The 18,330-nt window shown below is 50.2% G+C and overlaps 4 protein-coding genes across 4 annotated transcripts; 1 reads left to right on the top strand and 3 right to left on the bottom strand.

The window, feature by feature from the left end:
- Nucleotides 1-3,465: 3,465 nt before the first annotated feature.
- TRIREDRAFT_3043 (uncharacterized protein) lies at nt 3,466-4,260 on the bottom strand (the record flags this gene model as incomplete). The annotated part of the gene is made up of 1 exon (XM_006963465.1): nt 3,466-4,260. The coding sequence occupies one exon, from the start codon at nt 4,258-4,260 to the stop codon at nt 3,466-3,468; it is 795 nt and encodes a 264-aa protein (XP_006963527.1).
- A 2,711-nt stretch (nt 4,261-6,971) lies between these two features.
- TRIREDRAFT_76210 (glycoside hydrolase family 62) lies at nt 6,972-7,940 on the bottom strand (the record flags this gene model as incomplete). The annotated part of the gene is made up of 1 exon (XM_006963542.1): nt 6,972-7,940. The coding sequence occupies one exon, from the start codon at nt 7,938-7,940 to the stop codon at nt 6,972-6,974; it is 969 nt and encodes a 322-aa protein (XP_006963604.1).
- A 1,785-nt stretch (nt 7,941-9,725) lies between these two features.
- Nucleotides 9,726-10,788, top strand: TRIREDRAFT_105233 (uncharacterized protein; the record flags this gene model as incomplete). The annotated part of the gene is made up of 2 exons (XM_006963729.1): nt 9,726-9,824; nt 9,871-10,788. The coding sequence occupies 2 exons, from the start codon at nt 9,726-9,728 to the stop codon at nt 10,786-10,788; spliced, it is 1,017 nt and encodes a 338-aa protein (XP_006963791.1).
- Nucleotides 10,789-11,075: 287 nt separating this feature from the next.
- On the bottom strand, nt 11,076-13,362 carry TRIREDRAFT_120873 (glycoside hydrolase family 71). The gene is made up of 4 exons (XM_006963541.1): nt 13,154-13,362; nt 12,669-13,085; nt 11,479-12,599; nt 11,076-11,421 (listed from the first exon to the last, which is right to left on the bottom strand). Exons 1-4 carry the CDS (start codon nt 13,301-13,303, stop codon nt 11,241-11,243), a joined length of 1,869 nt encoding a protein of 622 aa, XP_006963603.1. The 5' UTR covers nt 13,304-13,362; the 3' UTR covers nt 11,076-11,240.
- Nucleotides 13,363-18,330: the final 4,968 nt, after the last annotated feature.

Here is an 18,330-nt window from a genome sequence, read left to right as displayed (position 1 = left end):
TTCTTACTGCTGGCTGAGGGTAGTACGAGTATTCTTTACCAAAGTTGCATTCGACATATCCGTTTAAGGGACTACAATAGTACAACTAGCGACCTGAACGGCTCAAATGTGCTACTGGTGTCTCCAGGGCAATTTCAAGAGCGGACGGTTTGTGCCAACGACTAAAACAAATGTAAAGGATGGAATCTCAAACACCATTAAGCCCAGATAACAGAGACAAATCGGGCGAAAGTCTCTTGGAGAGAGTGTGAGATATCAGCTTTCTGCGCCTTGCTGCTATCATGCTCATGAATGGATCTAATCGCACCAAAAGTCATGCCAATCCGCAAAGCATCTCCATATACACATAGGAGCTGAAGTTCTGATCTCGCAGAGGTCCGCACGCAACCAGGTTGCCGAATTGGGAAGTATTCAAACGCGCCTTCTCCTAGTACCTAGTCGAAGAAGGGCCCACATAAGCTTCCAAGTTTTCTGAATCGTGTAAATCTCCAGTAGGCATCTGAAGATGGCAGTAATTGAACGCACTCAAGACAGGAGGAGATGTTCTTCATGTCGAACATACCTCACTTCGTATGCCATTGCGTGTTTTTGACGTAGAAGTAGGGGATATAGAATCAGCTACAAACAGCTCTACACTTTGACAATTCCCGCGCGGCATTCATTTGCAACACCTCATCCACCAAGGCTTCTGCTTAAAAGACCAGGGACGGCCTTGTGGACAGTATCTTGACCATCTACAATGGGTCGAGGCCGTACGTGTGGCAGCGTTATGTCAACTCCAGTTATCCCATTTTTGAGAAGCACGTTCTTTATCAGGAACGATGCCGTCCGGGGGAGACTCTTAAAAAGGAGGTTTGGGGAGGGCAGGGTGGCATCTGTAAGTTCTTTCCGTCCCATTATCCCTTTCCGTGCGTAGCAGTGAGCATGCAGCATACGTTTGAATGTCAAAGTCAGGAGATGGTGAAGCATAATCTATTAGGGAGTCATCCCCGTTATCATCTAGTTCCATTTGCGCTGAGACGAAGCTATTGCTATGCACACGATGAAGCAAGTGCCGTACATTGTCTCTTTGTATCTCAGATTCAGCTTGCAACCCGCCATTGACGTTCGGAGGATCTGGTCAACAAGTGTGCGATCGCAGCCCCATATATGTGAATACCCGGCTGGCCCAACTCGGGAACCGTCCCTACGAGCCAGCGCCGTGACGGCGGGATGGCATAGTCTTTCGTCTTCTGGTGTTCGCTCGACCTGTTGAAAAAGGCCATTTCTAGTTGAACGAAGTCGGTTTAGCCCTCGGTTTATCTTATCTCCTGCTTGTTGATTGCGGACGTTTCGATCACGAGCTCAGTCATGCTCAGCATGGAGCTTGGAGGCCCAACAAGTTCTGTGATGATATAGAGGATAATTAGCTGTCAGGTAACTAACGGTTCCGTTTATTATCGCCACATGTTCGCTGTCGGTGCCGCGATGTTGCCTCTACTCCTCCTCCAATAAAAACGTGGCGTCTCCGTATAAGATCGCTCTGTTCGCCTCGAGTACTCGAAATGCGCTGAAGAGTCTTTGTCGTATTGACGATCAGCAAGTTTGTAGATCAGCAAGCTACAGAACCTCGATGTGTCGTACAACATGTGTTTAGCCTATCCCTCCCGGAAGGATTTGGACATCAGCTGGACGCGTTTAGCTGCTTCGTTGTCTGTTCTTGACCTGTGTGGGAGCCTTACCTCAAATGAGCCCATTACGAGGGAGATCCATGCCACATCTTCACACTCGACAGCATCGCGCGATTCGAGTCGTTGTTGAAGTGACTGCAATGAGCGGCCACATAAACGATACACAACAAGCTGCAGTAAATCCTGTCCGGGAGACGGCCTGACTGAGACACGCCTTCCCGCCGCCAACACCCCGATTGCGATGGTCAAGACCCGCAGCGACGGGGACGTTTACATCAGTGGTACCAGATCCCGCGGTAGGTGAACGAAGTCTTTGCCGAACTGACATCTTCAAAGCAATGGGGCAAATGTACTCAAGTAGGTACCACATTATTTCTTTGTGTTCGTACCTGTACGAGTAGCGCTGCTAGGCTTTAGTTTGGGATCGTGCATCTGATAGACTTGATACTCAAAGCAGCCGCCTCAGCATGAGACGCAACCTGGGTAGTGTATATATTGTTGGCTCGATTGGACTATTCGCAGGGAAGGCCGGCTTTACACTAGGAACGATGTAATCCGTCAATACCTAGCTCATTCTTCATCCTTTGAATGTACAGCACAGCTTTGTCTGACTTGTCACGCAAGCTCGTAGCCAGTCACTCCCTTCCGTCTATCAAATAGACCAACTGCGTGTTTCATGATGGGGGAGCTTCTACTAGCTAAGCACCATAGACTTCGTCAGTATCAGTCTCTAGGGAGCCTCTGCCTGGGGATCTCTTGATTTCATTAGCCAATTTTGTGTGAGGAGCTGTAGTAATTCACGAAGTAATGTGGTAGGTTCGAGGACTTGCCATCTAGTACATCGGACAATACGCAAAGTTACAGATGTCCGCCACTTCGATATCTAAATAGGTAGTTAGCGTCGGACAAGAGGCCTATGCCAGTGGTCGATGCGAGATTAACATCTATTCAATCAAAATCGAGTGATAGATGATGAATATGCCTGTTAAGGGCCGAGTCTCTCTGTTATCAAGGAGTACGTCAAAATATACTGACTCCAGAAGGGTGTATCAGGCGTCAGCGCCTCACGGGCGTGGGACATTCGTCATCAACTGGTCACTATCAGCGTCAAGTCATTGGCGGGAAGACATATGTAAGCATGTGGTAGCTTGCTTGTAGATATGTCACTCAGTGCTTTCAGTGGTCAAGTTCATCGTACGGGTCATAGCCTACAAAACATTTATCTGTCTACATTACGAAGCCGCCCAACCAGATCAGTGGTCTTGTGTGAAAGCGATTGAAGTACCCATATAGTATGTTTAGCAGAATTGTATTGCGTATGTAACACTTACGTGTCTTTGCAGTTTTCAAGAGTGAACAATGGCAGGCTACCCACGTGTATTTCCAGCCTCTCTACCGCGTAGAATCTCTGTGGTTGACAACAAAGTGCAAGGTTTTAACAGAAGCCTATAACAAGCGTCCCCTTCAACAAGTTATGATATATTTTGCGGTTAAAAAGTATCCTCAAGTTTAGCAACGACTCTTAAAACAATATCATCTCCTCTAGGCTAACATATTCTATTTAGCAGATACTAAATGCATGTTCTCAAGTTAAACGAGCACGTAGGTAATTTAGGACGTTGAACTTGGTAGGGATATTACCTATCATCTGCCTAAGTGGTCTATCGTTACAAAAAAAAAAGTCAAATGACATGTAACCCGGATGGATCATCCTCAACTCGCCAAACTTGTAGCTGTCAAAAGTGTACAAAGTACCTGGTGATCTCCTCCCATCCAGTTCTTCCGCCGATAACCCTTAAGCAACATAGTTAACCGTCAGCTCGCCGTTGTCGACGTTGTTGCCATCATCAGTAGGAACACTGCCGCAGACGGTGCAGCCATGGTCCGTGAGCCAGTCAAGGTACATCAGAGTCTGCTGGGTGGTGAAAGTGCGATCACCGACATTCTGGTAGAAGGCGCACAGGCGGCCAGTGACATGGGCAACGCAGCCGATTTGTTGACCATTGCCCCAGACACCGTCACCTTGGCCCGCAATGACATCCTTGAGGTCGTCGATATGCCCGGCTGGGAGATTCGCAACGCCTCCAACTCCGCAAGTAGAGCTACCGCGGCAGTTGATACCCAAGCGCTTGGACAGCTTCGAAACATTTTCCGTCTGGCCCTCCGCCTTTCTGACAACCTTGACCATGCCGGTATCACGGCGCCTAAATTTGGCGACCATGTTGGCAGTCAACTCCCCGTTGTCGACGTTGTTGCCGTCATCCACAGGGATGCTGCCACATGCTTGGCAACCATGATCGATCAGAGCCTGGACATACCATACGGTCTGGGCCACAGTAAACGTTCGGCCAGTTTTCTGGTAGAAGAGGCAGAGACTCGGGTTTCCGATAGAGACGGAAGATTCGACGCAGGCAATTTGTTCGCCATCAGAGAAGGTCTTGCTTTGGTCAAGCGCTTTGACTTGACCAAGTAGGTTTCCGAGGGCCCCTTTGTTGCCAGTGCAGAGACCACTGCCTTGACAGTTAATGCCCAAGGCGTTGACAACGGAAGCAACGCTGGCAGCCGCGAAGAGTGCTTTGCCGAAGAACATGGTCGATATTGAAACGGATGGGTGTAGAAGTAGCTGGGTATCCCGCAGTTGCAGTGAATGATGGTGAACTTGGTGATGTTCGAGAGATAATTCCTTCAGTAGGGCGCGCAACTGCCTCTTTATATCTTGAGGACTGCGAGGTCAACCGCAAGACTGTGTAAGTAATGCAAACCCCCTTGCCTCCACCGGAAGCAAGAGAAGTCAGCTATCCTGCCATGGTTCGAATGTAGTTACGAGCTCCATCGGCAGAATGGGGAGATTGACGAGAATGTCAGACTCGATCACATTGGTGGATGTTGTCTTGCTACCCGCACTCTGGTAACGTACCCACAGAACTTGACTCGCTCGCCGTCGATGGGATAAGCACCATCCCCTGAACCTGAGGATCAATTCCCGGATCAGAAGGTGGTTTAAACGATCAACGCTTGACACTTGGTATTCACGTATCTCGTGTTACACGTTGTATCGAGCTCTGTCTTGACACGGAAATTATGTAGGCCCTGAAGCTGTATTCACTTCAGTCGAGGATATGATTGTCTACCGGGCAATACCCTAGTCACAACAGTAGTGCTGTATCATGCCGAGTATCCAGTACCGGGGAGAAGAGATATATTCCTCATCAAACAGCTTCTTACATCGGCAATGCGAACCCAGTCACTCAGAACTCTACCAAGGTGTTCAGTTTCGTTGCCTATGCAAATGGAGTGTTCACTAACATGTACAAAGACCCCGGGCCGTCATCTTCGCCAAGGCGCCCTAGTGTGGCATTACTGGGAATAAGTCACAGATGTTTACTTGTAGCCGAAAGATCGTGACAATGTAGTGGAACATGATGGAGACATGAATCAATCTAAACGTGCTCTCACTGGAGGATTCTTACATTTTGGTTGGACAAAGGTGCACGATATTATACATAATACTCGTACGGACTTTCCGCGTCAAGGAGCGATGTCGTTTTCTTGTCTTCGGGCTCCACTTATCCCTGCTTGCCTGCCCAACGACTGGCCGAATTTGACGTTTGCGAGGGCCATGTACAGGGAGATAGTGAGGCTCGTGCATGGGCAAATTGTGTAAGACCAGAGCCATTTCCCTTGAGCTAGACCTTTATTGGTGCTGGCTGTGGCTCATTTTCAGGGTAATTCTTCCCAAGTACCTAACAATCATCTCACTACCGCAGTGACGTCGGTGTTTAGAAAAGGGGCATGGCCAACTCCACGTTGTGGAAATAAGAGCAAGCATTATGCTTATCTGGATTTGTCTGGCTGTCAGCGATCTTCAGCCCGAGCACCTATTTTGGAAGCAGCGTGCTGTATTGTATACATGACTGAAAGCCACCGTCTCCCTAGTTGCATGAGAAAACCGTTCTACATAGAGTTCCAGTATGGATCCTGCAAACACCGAGAGGCACTAAAATATCCAGACAAACTCCAACCGCTCGGCCCATGGGCGTGGAGGAGTATGAGAAACGGAAGGATGCAGCTTTTCTCCCGACTTTAGCGCGTGCATTGTAGACACGGCGTCTAGACCACGTTGCAGATGTATTCATGTGATTTCTAGGTTGGTACATAAGATAGGCAGTCGCCGTAACAGTCCCTCTGGAAACAAAATTTTTCAGACATACAAGGCTTGCAAATATGTCAGCCTCCTTTTACTACACGCATCAAGCAATTAGTCGCCTGTCAAGAAGCAGAGACCGAACGTTATGACCAGGGCTCAAATGCCCGTAGGCGTTGATCACCCCCTACAACCTTGTCTCCCTCAGCACTAGCATGGGCGGGACAACTAATCGCTGTAGATCATTCACCACGGCATTGCTTCGCGGATGTACCTGGGCATGCAAGAGACTGGTATACGTAGAAGAAAGCACCCAAGGCGAGAGCCGGGCTCGGTGGGAATACTAGTAGTTCTGGCCGAACCCTTGCATTCCACATACATAAAGTGAGGCTTGGCTGACTCCAGGAAGACGCGACAGCAACAATTGTACGGAACATCGGCCCCGGTGATCCACTCCTACTAGCAAGGGGGGAAATATTTTTGCCGTCTTGGCCATCCAGGTATTGTTGACTGCCGCATGGGATTGTTACCTGATGACCTCTGAATCTCAGATGTCGATCGCTATGCCGCTATCAAGGGTGTTGATCGGAACGGATTCGGAAGGTCGAATCAGTGCACGTGGTCTAGCTGCCAACATCATGCGGCGCTGTTCGCAGCAAAGATGGTTGATGTTTGATGATACTGCGAGTTCGCAAAGATTTGCAGCTTTATACGTACTGCACTTCACTGTAAAGTATTCATCAATACATCAGTAATTCAGGAGATGCTCTCAGAGCATCTATGTGATTGATTGTTCGTGACAGCCATTCCCTTGAAGTCCAACTCAACTGACCCCAATTAGACATATACGACCGGTATAAAGATATTGTGTGGAAGTTTGGTGGTCACGGTCAAGACATCAACCCCAGGCAACAGCGAGGCGCCCGAGATATTCGCCATCACGACAGGCTGGCTACACCACGTATGTCTCATGGAGCTGCACCATTCAAGGAAGTTCTTTGAATTATCTCAGCGGTATTTACATGTGCGTCGAGCCTCCCACTACATGCTTGGTATGTATTCCCGCTCTGCCACCAACTCCTGTACGTCCTTCGACTTATAGACTCGGCACATATAACGTCTTGCTGTGGCGCATCTTCTATGAAATTTGCGGACGGTCAGCGCTGGAGAGTTAGCAGCCCTGGTCGATAGGGCAAGAGGCCGTAGTCGCCGCCAGAGTTTGTCGCTCTCCCCTGGTACAAGAACTGCAGATTGCAAGGGTCGATAGTCATTGTCTGATCAGGGTTGCTACGAATTAGATCACCATGACTGATGTCGTTTGTCCAGGTAGCGCCACTGTTTGCCTTACCGGCAAACGGCTGACTTTCGCTGGTGGCTTGCGGAGTCCATGTGCCGCCGAGGTTTGTCGCTGTGAAGGACCGGAAATACCGGCCATTTGCGCCTATTGCCTCGACAATCATGAGATATTGCTTCTGCCCTGAGACGGTATAGACCTGAACTGCCTCAAACAGATTGTTCCTTTCATCGCTCAGGACCACCGTTGACGTCGAACCGAAGCTTCCGGGGAAGTTACCGATAGGCATGCTCGCCCTGTAGATTTTCCCGTCGTCCCCCGCGAAGAACAGATACATGTTCGTGCTGTCGCCAATGACCGTCTGATCCAGCGGGCTGGAGCCTGAGATACTGCCGGAGAAGAGAGGCTGTGGTGACGACCATCCATTGACGCTGGAGGGGTTGCTTGACGTCAGGTAGGAAAACGTGGTCGGGCCCCATTGATAGGCGAGTACCCAAATATTCTTCGGGGCAAAGTAGAAGACGGTAGGAGCAACAGTGCCGGGAGTCATTTTGTTCTGGCTTGCCGTTGCCATATTGGACCAGTCACTGAACAGACCAAAGTTCATTGAACCCCAGATTGTTCCTGTGTCATGAGTCGAGCCCCATACAAGATGCTGGCCATTATAAATGACATGGGAGAAGTCTTTCAGCGAGACCCAGCCTGATTTCGGGCTGGCTAAAGCACCGGTCGAATTCCAGCGGTATGTGGACGGAAGCGTGCAGGTCGCCGGTGCTGCCGCGACAAGAGTTACAAAGCTCAGCACAACGGCACTGAGTGCTTTAAGCTCCATTATGAAGTTTTGAGCCTAAAAACACAGTAGGTAGTTAAGCCGATGTAGGTAAAGGCCAGACTGGCGACAACAAGCAGGGCTCACCAAGGGTTTTATATGTGTTGAGAGCCCCCCTACTAACCTGGACTCATCTCTCTACTTTAAGACTCTGTTACAATAAGAAGTCGTGCTGCGTGCCGTGTAGAGTTTATCTTGATCGGTCCTCAAATTCGGTAGGCTTTCCCGTGATCGCCAGTCATATATCTACGTTACAGCAACTAGAAGTAAAGCGCCCCAATAGCGATATCAGCTCGCCCACCATCCCTACCTACCCTGCAACGGTACGACTAAATGTGGCATTTCCAGATCCATAACTAGAACTGGCTAAATCATCGGCCTTCAGTCAGTCACTGGTCTTCATTCGCATAATATAAATGCTATTCAGTAGATTGCAATTGCAAACTGGAATATTTAACCGTTGTGAATTGCCGCCAGGCTATTTGGTGATGCATGTATGAGGTAAACACGCAATCCCCATTTTCTAGGATTCCCATGCGCACCTATAGAAATCCTCACCCCAACACCTGTGGATTGCCTGTTCAACTCAGCCAATCAACCTCAACACTGGCAATGTCAATCTTTCCTCAGTAGAGGCACAATTCTGAGATGCACGAGTCCTGGATAAGAGCTCGGTGGGATGTGGCGTGTACTGTAGCTTCTTGACTTGGTACCTGGGTTCCATCTGGCTGCTAAAGGAGGTCTGTAAACAGCCCTGGTGGGGTGTTTGAGGCGTACGCCATACACTGTATGGGACAGTAAACCCCTACAGTAGAAGACTTCTCTGTCTTCACGATGTCAGACTCGTTAATGGAGCTGCTGGAAGTATTATGTAGCCACTAATAGCTTGTTTCTCCTGCTTACCAGGACCCAGGGTACGGCCTTGGCTGAGACCGCCTATGACTTTGGAACGCTGAAGAGGCATGGAAGAGAGCGCGATCTATTACTTTCAATGATCTAGTCGCCATTGTGTCTATTCGACATTTGTGGCTGATGTGGCGCTTGTGCCTTGTCTGGCCCTAGGGAGTAGCCGCGCGTGTGGCATGCCGGAATCTCTCAGCACCACGAAGTAAAATAATAGTAAGACCGGTATCTAGAGTAAGTACCTAAAGCGTCTCCAAACAAATACGGCTGCATAGGCCGTGGGCGATGGTTTGGATAGCACATCTCCCTATGAAATGTTATTTCGATGAGCAATGCCAGATTGCTGCGCCCGTCCGGCAAATGAGCCATCGCGTGGGTCATTTTGATTCTCTGAGGGTCCCGCATCCGTTTTGCGGCAGGCTTTCAGATGTCCTTCGGTGAGCAGCGCATTGGCTCTCGGCGCACAACGGGATCGCAGGCTCCTCCTCAAGTAACCCGTTAAGCAACTATGAATCAATCACACGCTAGACAGAGAGGTCAACAACGAGAACAAACAAGGCGTAGTTGCCAGAAGTCTGTAACCGAGTTCTTTGTATGAGTTTGGCTGAGATACCGTAACCATTGGCAAACAAACTGCTGCAGTAGATTGCTAGAACTCGCGACACATTGGGCACCATCGCGCGTTTAGTGGCATTTGAAACCTGGAACAACGAAGGCTATCCCTGATACTAAAAAGCCCTACAGAACGACACGATAGTGCCGTTCGTCCCGAGGCAATAGAATGAGCTGTACGAAACACGTGGGCGCTTAAGTAACTGGACCTCGGTGATCAAAACAGCATCTATTAACAGTGTTTCAACAGCAACCTGCCTGAATAGGAACAAGATGCATGGCAAAGGCCCGCAACTCCCTAGTTGCAGAGCTCAGATGTTTTATGGACAAAACTCAAGACAAACTGAGGGTTGGTCCAGAACACTCATAGAGGTAGGTATAGAGTCCACTAATAAGTTAAATAGAAACGTGTCTCCAGGTCAATCTCCAGCTCATGCTATCTTTCGAAGCTGATCATCACTCGTCATACCGTCATCTCGTATATCCGTCAAACATGAAGCATATGTTAATAAAGGCTGCGTCTGCGGCCCTGATCCTGACTGCCGTGATGGCAGCGGATGGTCCAATGGTCCCCGACTACGAAGTGCACCTGCTGATGAACCCCTCTGCTGTTCTCGGTTCCGACTTCAAGCTCACGCCCACTGTCCTCTCCACGTTTGCCATGCCGACGACCGTTACAAAGATCAACGTACAATATCTTGACACAATTACTGAGGATTTTCATGTCAATGGCTGGAGCTGCCGCATCCGCAATGTCGAAAATAAGAGCGGCTTCGACCTCACCTACAAGTGGCGTCTACCAGTCAACAACGGGGACATCAATGGGGCGTTGAACACGGCTTTTAGCGACGGTTGGAACTCGGGCCAAGGCAATTACGATGCTCAGATCGATTGGCTCTATTCTTCACAAACCCTCTCTATCCAAAGAGACTACTCCGCTTCGTCACAGGGATACAGTGGTACAGACGATCCAAGCGAGAAGGACTCGCGAATCATGCTCGAAGACAACGCCCCAGGCATGTTTGACGACTGGGTCTCGGACGGCTGGGGCACCGACTTGCTGAAGAGCGCTGTGATTTACAGCCCAGTTTTGACCAAGCGCTCCACCGGAACGTGGAACGGTCTCGAGCTCGATATCGAAGTCTGGCCGATTGAGAACTCCAGCGGCACAGGAATTGAGTACCTCGTTGAGGCCTCGTTCAAAACGGACGATTATGACACAGCGTCAACATTGCGCGACCAATTGATAACGCTCCTACAGAACAATGGCTGGTTCTTGGCCGAGAGCGTGTCCAAGGAGGACCTGGTCATGGAAAACTACCATCCAACATCCTAGGGTCTTATGACAACAGAGTATCGGCAGACCTTGTGGTGGATATCAATACGGGCAGTGAAATACGATTAGCATCAATACACCTTTGACGTTATAGATCCATCAAAGCTCAGGGCGTATCGCTATACATGTTCCTGTATATTGCAGTGGGATTGGGAACTGGAAGAGCTGACATTGCTTCATGGTGAAAGCAACGCTCTGGTGTGTAAATTGTGTCGATCTCGACGTCGTAGACTCGGAGGCAAATATCACTCGAATCCCGAGGACTCCACTTCTGGCTTTGAATAAAATAAATCCATCGCATGTACTAGTGACCAGTCGGCATGACTACCTATGTACAGTCGGTATTGACAATATGTGGTGACTGCATCCCGCCCATCGAGTTCCCCCTATTCTCCCCTACCCAAATACGTCGCCTGGGTGAAAACTTCAGCAGTGGTCTGAGAAAACTGCCTTCAGCAGTACTGGCATGCTGTTGGCGGACAGTAATTGTGGTTGCAGCTGAAGCTGCAGAGGCCCAGATAACTATCGTCTTCTCCAGGCAAGGGGCACCCATTTCGCCCATTCGTTGCTGGTGGGTTGATCGGAGCGCCGTAGGCAGTGCACTTGCAGGGTCCGGGGGGACAGTACCCGAAGCTGGCAAACGTTAGCTGGTGTCGGAGATACATCGTCATGAGACATGGGGTAACTTACTTGCAGCTGAAGTTGCAGAGGCCAATATAGTTGCCGGACTGGCCGTCAGCCACCGTACCGGCGACACAGACTTGGCCAGGCGGCGGCGTGCTAACCGGCGGCGTGGACGAGCTGGAGCGAGATGAAACCGGCGTTGACGAGAAGCGGGTCGTGGAACCGGGCGGAGTGGAAACGGGCACCGAGGAGCCGGGGCCGGAAGTGATGGGCGGGTTGGTCCCCAGCGACGGCTTGGCCTGACAAGTCGTGACGTGCAGTCCGATTGTCAAAGAAGCAAGGCCATCGGGCCCGAGCGGGTCGTCAAAGCCAGCGGGCACAGTCCCGACATACGGGTTGAAGTTGTAGATGCCGCACGGGCACACATTGGTGATATCCATCAGCGACGTGCTGCTGAAGACGGTCTGCCCGTTGCGGGACAGGGCAAACTTCTGCTGCCCAAGGTTGGCTGGGACCTCGAACAGGTTGGCGCCGGCGGTGCCCTGGAACGTCTGCGTGGCGCCGCCCGACGTCACCGTCACCGTGCCCGCGCTCTTGAGCAGCGCCACCACATACACCGTGTCGTCCATCGTCTGCCACCCGTCGGGCCGACCCATGAAGTAGTTGCCGCTGCCGTTGTTCGCCGGGCGGTTCGACGTCGTGTCGGTCGCGTCGCAGTCCAGCCCCTTGAGATTCCGCCGATACCAGTAGATCAGCTGCTCATTCTGGATGTAGGGCGCCACGTCCGTGTCGCGGTTCTTGTACGCGGCAATGAATGGCTTCGCCAGGTCCAGGAAGCCGTCGTGCGGCATGTCGTTGGTCCATTTCGAGTTTCCGTCGTCATAGTGTCGACTTTCCAGGGGCCCCGTGTAGTGGCTCTCACCGTAATCGTTCCAGGTGACGATTTCGACCATCTCGAAGCCCTGGCGCAGCACGTCCTGCCAGCGGTCGTACCACAGGGAGCCGCCAGGGAAGACCCAGTTCTTACTGTACGATACCTCTGGGCCGAAGTGGGTGAAGAACCAGGGCGAGACGGGGGCGAGGTAGGGCTTGCCGGCGAGCCAGCTGCGGTAGGAGTTGTCGCCGTCGGCGACTGTGACGTTTTGGCCGGGCTTGGGGGCCTTGTTGTTGCCGTCGTTGTCCCAGGCCTGTGGAGCGTGTCAGCGCATGAGTACTTGGTCTTTGCTTTATCCTCGAGCCACAACGCCCAGACGTACCATCCAGTTCAGAGCCCCGTCGATGGTGGACGGCGACGACTGCCCGGGGTGGAAGTTGGGCACAAAGTACACGTTGCTGCCGGCCGCATTCCGCAGCGTATTCACGTCAAGGCCGTCACCGGCAAACGACGATGCAAAGGGACGGTTGTCGACGTAGAGCTGTGCGGGCCGCGACGCATATTGGGCAATCTTCTGGCCGACGCCTGCCGCGTTGCCGGGGCTCCACCAGTTGAAGTCAAAGGAGATGAACACCTTCATCCCGGCGCGATCAGCGGCGTCGTAGGCAAAGTTGAGCTGCTGGTCCGTGTATCCGTCGACACCAATGTTAAGGGCAAAGGCGTCAATGCCCGCGGCCTTGGCTCGCTGCATATCATCATCATAATCGGTACTGGAGGTGCGATCACCACATATCCCAATCTAGCATCACGAGTAAGGCGTGTCAGTGATTACTGAATTTTCAATGCTCTTGGGGCGGACAAACGCACCATAAAGTGGCAAAACACAAGTCTATCTGCGCTGCTAGCCCGTTCCTCGAGGGAGCGGATGGCGACGTTGGCTGGCGCGGCGGCAGCGAGGGAGGAAAGGGCTGCGGCGACAAGGGCGCCGACCCCGAGTCGGCGGACAAGACCAAACATGGCAGGGTTGTAGCTGATGCTGTGTGAATGGAATGGGCTGGTGGCCTTGATTGACCCGTTAACTTTGGGGATATGAACTGGAGACGGATCTCAGGGGGCATCTTTATAGGCATCATCTTGGCCAGTACCCACGGCTCGACACGGCCATTGAGTCCGCAGAATGGGGCATTTGATGCCTAGTAATCGGCAGATGGTCTGCGAAGGCGCCGCTACGAATATGCAAGGCTCGGAAGAATGGAAGCACGTCGAGGTCGGTCCGACCTGGACTCCTGTGTAAAATGCCGAGGCGCTGCTCCTCGACCATCCAACTCATCAGTGTGGTGACAGCGAGCAGGGCCAGCAAAGCCGTCAACTACCTACCTACCTTAGCGCAGAAACAGGCAGACGGGTGGATGGTTGGCTAGCCCATGCCCGACTCTGGTGATGAGTTTAGAGTCGTGTCGAAACTCAGTTAGTTAAGCTTCTTTATTGCCATAAGCTTCTCCTCTGGTTGTGGGGGATCTTGAAGGTAAAGCGCCGAGCATTGAACCGAAAGTTCCGGGGAGTGTGCGATGATCCGTTCGAGCAACAACCTAGCAGCAGTCCAGACTCAATCTGATGTTCGCAATAGGTAGTCGGTAGCTTGAAACCGGAAACGACAACCCTCGGTGTCTCAATCGGCACGTCACGCCAGCAACTCGACTATGAGAGACTTGCTTCAGTAACTTAAACCCTCCCAGAGTCTGTCCTACTCATTAAAGACTGGCATTTGCAAGTGCCTGACAATTGCTTCCATGGCTCCAAGTGCCCGCCAAGCGGGTAGTCCCCGGTTGCCCGCCACGGTTATGGCGTCCGGATCTGCAGCAAAGCCAGAGATCGTAGGAGCGGGTTTGCCGCCAGGAGGAGGCATCAGCTCAGCTGATCCCCCGCATTTTCAACCTCATGCATGAGGGCTAGCGAATGTTAGGTAGGGAGGCGAGGCTCCGTAGCATTGCTGGCGACCTGAAGAGTGCCATATTCTAGCATTGATAACTTTCCGCAGGTTCAACTATGGTCAATTGCCGCCTTCCTCTCTAAGCTAAGCGTTTCCGGAATGTAGACCTAGCAAGCGGTAAGTGGTCTGCTTCAAGCAGTCTATAGCCGTTCATCCTATTGGTTCATCTCCTCACGGGCTACTCGCGAAGCATATACGTAGCATCATACGAATCACACATTATTGTCATGAAGTCAGCCAGTGGTTCCTATCCGGGCCAAGCGGGCGTCCCTCGCCCCGCTTCAAGTGGAATTCCGCTCATGACGTACATCGATCGCGTCGGGATATAGCTTACGGGTTCTCTAAAAGAATAGGCAATGAGCCCAAGTTGGGTCACCGCACAGGACTGACCAACGAACCCGGTCGGCAGCCCATACTGCTTCCGATCGAGATGAAGCTGGTGATCGAAGCGGCTAATAGCCAGCACCAGCAGATATGTCCTGGGGTATCTTGTGCCATGATATGGTTGTCACTGGTGTTCAGGTCTACGAGGCTACTCACTCTCCTGATTAGTATGTTGATCTGTCTTGCGAACGCAGAACAGACTTTCTTCGACACATATAACGCGCTTAGTCGGACTTTGGCAAGAAAGATTTCGATTCCGTAGGATTTCATTGAGGGTCAAAACCGAGCCATTGCTGTTACTAGCATTGCTACCCTGCGCATGATATTGCCACCAGATGCATCACACGGATTCTGCCTAAATGGAAGTTTTCGTGTGTGAAGTAATCCGGGGAGGTGAGACTCGGAGTGGCGTATACTCCGACGGTATGTAACCTCTTCGCAATGCAACCTCACAAGCTGAAGACATCTACATCGGGTTGTATTACTGCCTAACTCTTTCTGCACCGAGTACTCGCCTACGACTGCGAGAGTTAACATCTTGTAGCGTTTTCGAAAGAGAACATACATAGTAGCACTATAGGAATTGTTGATGGAGGTCGTCTGTACTTTGTCCAAGCCCTATGTCCGTTGGGAAACCATTGCTCGACGATCATGGCACCAAGATAGACAGTTCGAGCAACACGTAGCAAATGTTTTTCCATAAGACGACAAAACTACCAACAAGATACAAAAGGATATTCTCGTTGAAGCTGCATGTATTTTTGGGTTAAATCTAGTTGGCATTATCTGGAAAATACAGGAACGGTAAGGATACCCGAATGCGAAGGAAATTGATAGAGTGCATCATCAACTAACTCGGCTATGATTCAAGGTCATATGGAAACGGGAACACGGCCTCAGAGTCCATATATCAGCCATTCTGATCCTCTTAGTACCGCCGAAGTCTTGCTCTCCCTGCACTACTTTATGGTGGCCGTTTCCGGACCGATAACGCCTTGCCAAAGCCGACGGAAACTTGTCATGTGTCATGCCGTGTTTGCCACGGGTCTTTTGACATATTGGTGTCCATCGTACCATTTTCCTGCACTCACTTGCCTCGGCAGAAGATGGTGTATAATTTCAGAGCTAGAGAGGACGCAATGTGACCTGGAGTTCGACCGGCAGGATTAAGCAAGAAACAACCGCGAGAGCTGGTTACATTTTGGTGAATATGATACTGATGGCCAATGTCAAGTGGTTGACCTCGCCTAATCATTGTTGCAGGTATCCCCTGCTTCTTATATCACCCCTATATCATCATATCATTGAGGATGTGTTAGAAAAGTCAAATCCTATCATAGTGATTGCCGATGTGACCTATATGCCGAAGATGTTGAATAACCTCCAAAATGCACAGAGGCACCAATGTCCTTCTGCTTTTCTTGTCACTCTATCCTACAGCATAACTGACATCTTATTAGAGCTCAAACGTTTCTCATTCCGTACTCTATATACTGGTTCATAAGAAGGTGGGAAACGCGAAAGTCTGTATCAACAACCGCAACGAAGGAATGAACTCAGAGAGCGTGAATGAAACAACCGCTTGTCATCAGACAACAGAGTCAATTCCTTACAATAACTCCAAGCTGAGTTACTCATGATGCGACTGTTATCAGCGTGTCGTCTGTTCTTTTGTACAAGGAGCTTGCATTTGGTGGTTAGAATGGTAAGGTTGGCTAGAGTTAAAGATCTGTCTGGGAAGTTTCAGCGTTCTGATCCTCAACTACGCACCATAAAATATTATCTTATGAAGGAGCTACCCAGTCCAGCTAGGCCAGTCCTATACATGCTAGATGGCCATGTCAGTGCCATACCAAGGTTATATATTTCAGAAATAGTGAAATTCAGCTTATCTTCACGGAAAACAGGTAGTTTGATGATTCAAAGACAACCCGGGCATACTGGTGCTTTGTCGAAGAGTGTTAATTTGCCTAACTCCATCAGTTCACGTAGTGTAGCATCTGATAAAGCTCACGTCGAGTGGATAGAGACTTGATCAATTGGCATTCTCTCTTTCAGCTTGTACCATGTTAAGGCACCCAATCTGAAAGTCATGGTCACTGCAACACGTACCCATGGAAAGAGATGTGCTATCTGCTTTACCGTGTCATCTGGGCTTTGCAAAATGCCGTAGCCCTCATTTGTGATTTTATAGAATGGCCAAATGGGATCTTATAATGTAAATGAAAACAGGGGTTTCTACATAGCCATTCGTTGCCTCCAGTCATCTAATATAGGTAGGTCGCGATTGACGGACATTCAACCCTCGCAAACATGTGTACTACAGCTTGCAAATCCAGTAAGCGAATCAGCCTAACAACGGCCCGCTGCTAAACCTGTACTGTTTGACGTCGCTGTGAATTCTGAATGACACTTTATGTGAGGCATAGGCCATGATATGAATATACTGTCTTGCTCCTTGTGACACGTGCCATGCTAATTTTCTTATATCAACATCTTCGCCTTCTTCGAATTGAGTTCTCAGGACAATGGTTGAACGTGTTTCGCAATATGAGGCCGACCGCCTTCCAAAAGCCAAGACAAAATTCAAGTCCTGTAGATTTCCAGACAGGCTACGTTCCTTCCCTTCCAGATGTCTCGAACCAGAGAGGTGGGTAAGGTATGTGGCAAATTCAAAAGAGAGCTTTATTATTAGATGTCCTGTATGCAATGCAACAGAAAGGCAACAGAAATATGATAGGAATCACTAGAAAGCTCTTGCTAAGTTGCAAGAGCTGATCAACCACTTTGTAAGCTGGGGCTTGCTGGGTTACCTCTGGCGGCACGGGCACTTTAGGCGGGCATGTAGATTTCCAGACGAGACATCGTTGCGAGTGACAGCGTCATTCAAATCAGCGCTAAAGTCTTACACTCAGAGTTGGAATCTACGACAATCTTGCAAGGCACAGGACTGCCGAGCTCAGTCCTCTGATGTGCGAGTGGGAATGGGAAGATTTTGACAATCGTGCAATGATGCCCCGTTTGTATCCGCGAATGAAGTCCTGAAAACAGCTGCATCAACTCATGCGATGGCGCGTGCAAGGCAATGCTACACCAAAGGTCACGTCCATGTACTTGTATGCAACTGATGCCCACAAGCTTCTCAAGATGAGCTTCCAAGAAGTGGTAAGTCCTACCTGCTGAGCAAGAGATCGAGCGCGATACGCTTGAGCAAAGCAGGGATTGACGTACTCATGTGAGCGCTAAGACCGTAAGGCCCCTGAAACCCCAGATTACGGGCATTGTGTCTATACCCAGGTGAGCCACAGCCGGTCGTATGCTATGTATCTAGGTATTGCGTGGAGGTCATGAAGCGTTGCATGATAACGGACGCGTCATTAATCCTTGGCTCAACTGATATTGATAATCAAGCGCATCGCGTTCTTCCTTCGGAGCTTTTACAGCGATGTTGTAGGATTTTAACGAAAGAGGGGACAAATCCTCAGTCGAAAAGGTCTAGTGTCTGTGCATTTTGCCTTGTTAAAAGGCACACGATCGGGGATTTTTCGAAAGAAGAGCTGCCCTATAAATGCAACAGATCTACAAGGACGTAGCAACGCAGCGATGTATGTAGCTACAATCTATCCTCCAGCGACAGCCTCCTGAGTGACTTGCGCAAGAGCATCCACAA

This window comes from Trichoderma reesei (genome assembly GCF_000167675.1).
Source record: "Trichoderma reesei QM6a unplaced genomic scaffold TRIREscaffold_5, whole genome shotgun sequence".
NCBI lineage: Eukaryota > Fungi > Ascomycota > Sordariomycetes > Hypocreales > Hypocreaceae > Trichoderma > Trichoderma reesei.
Note: the sequence above shows the minus strand (reverse complement) of the source record. Positions and strands in the feature narration are given on the sequence as shown.

Coding starts and splice junctions, on each gene's coding strand:
- TRIREDRAFT_120873 (XM_006963541.1), bottom strand. CDS start 13,303: ATGTTTGGTCTTGTCCGCCGACTCGGGGTCGGCGCCCTTGTCGCCGCA. Junction 13,086..13,153: donor TTGTGTTTTGCCACTTTATG/GTGCGTTTGTCC, acceptor TCGTGATGCTAG/ATTGGGATATGTGGTGATCG. Junction 12,600..12,668: donor ACGGGGCTCTGAACTGGATG/GTACGTCTGGGC, acceptor CACGCTCCACAG/GCCTGGGACAACGACGGCAA.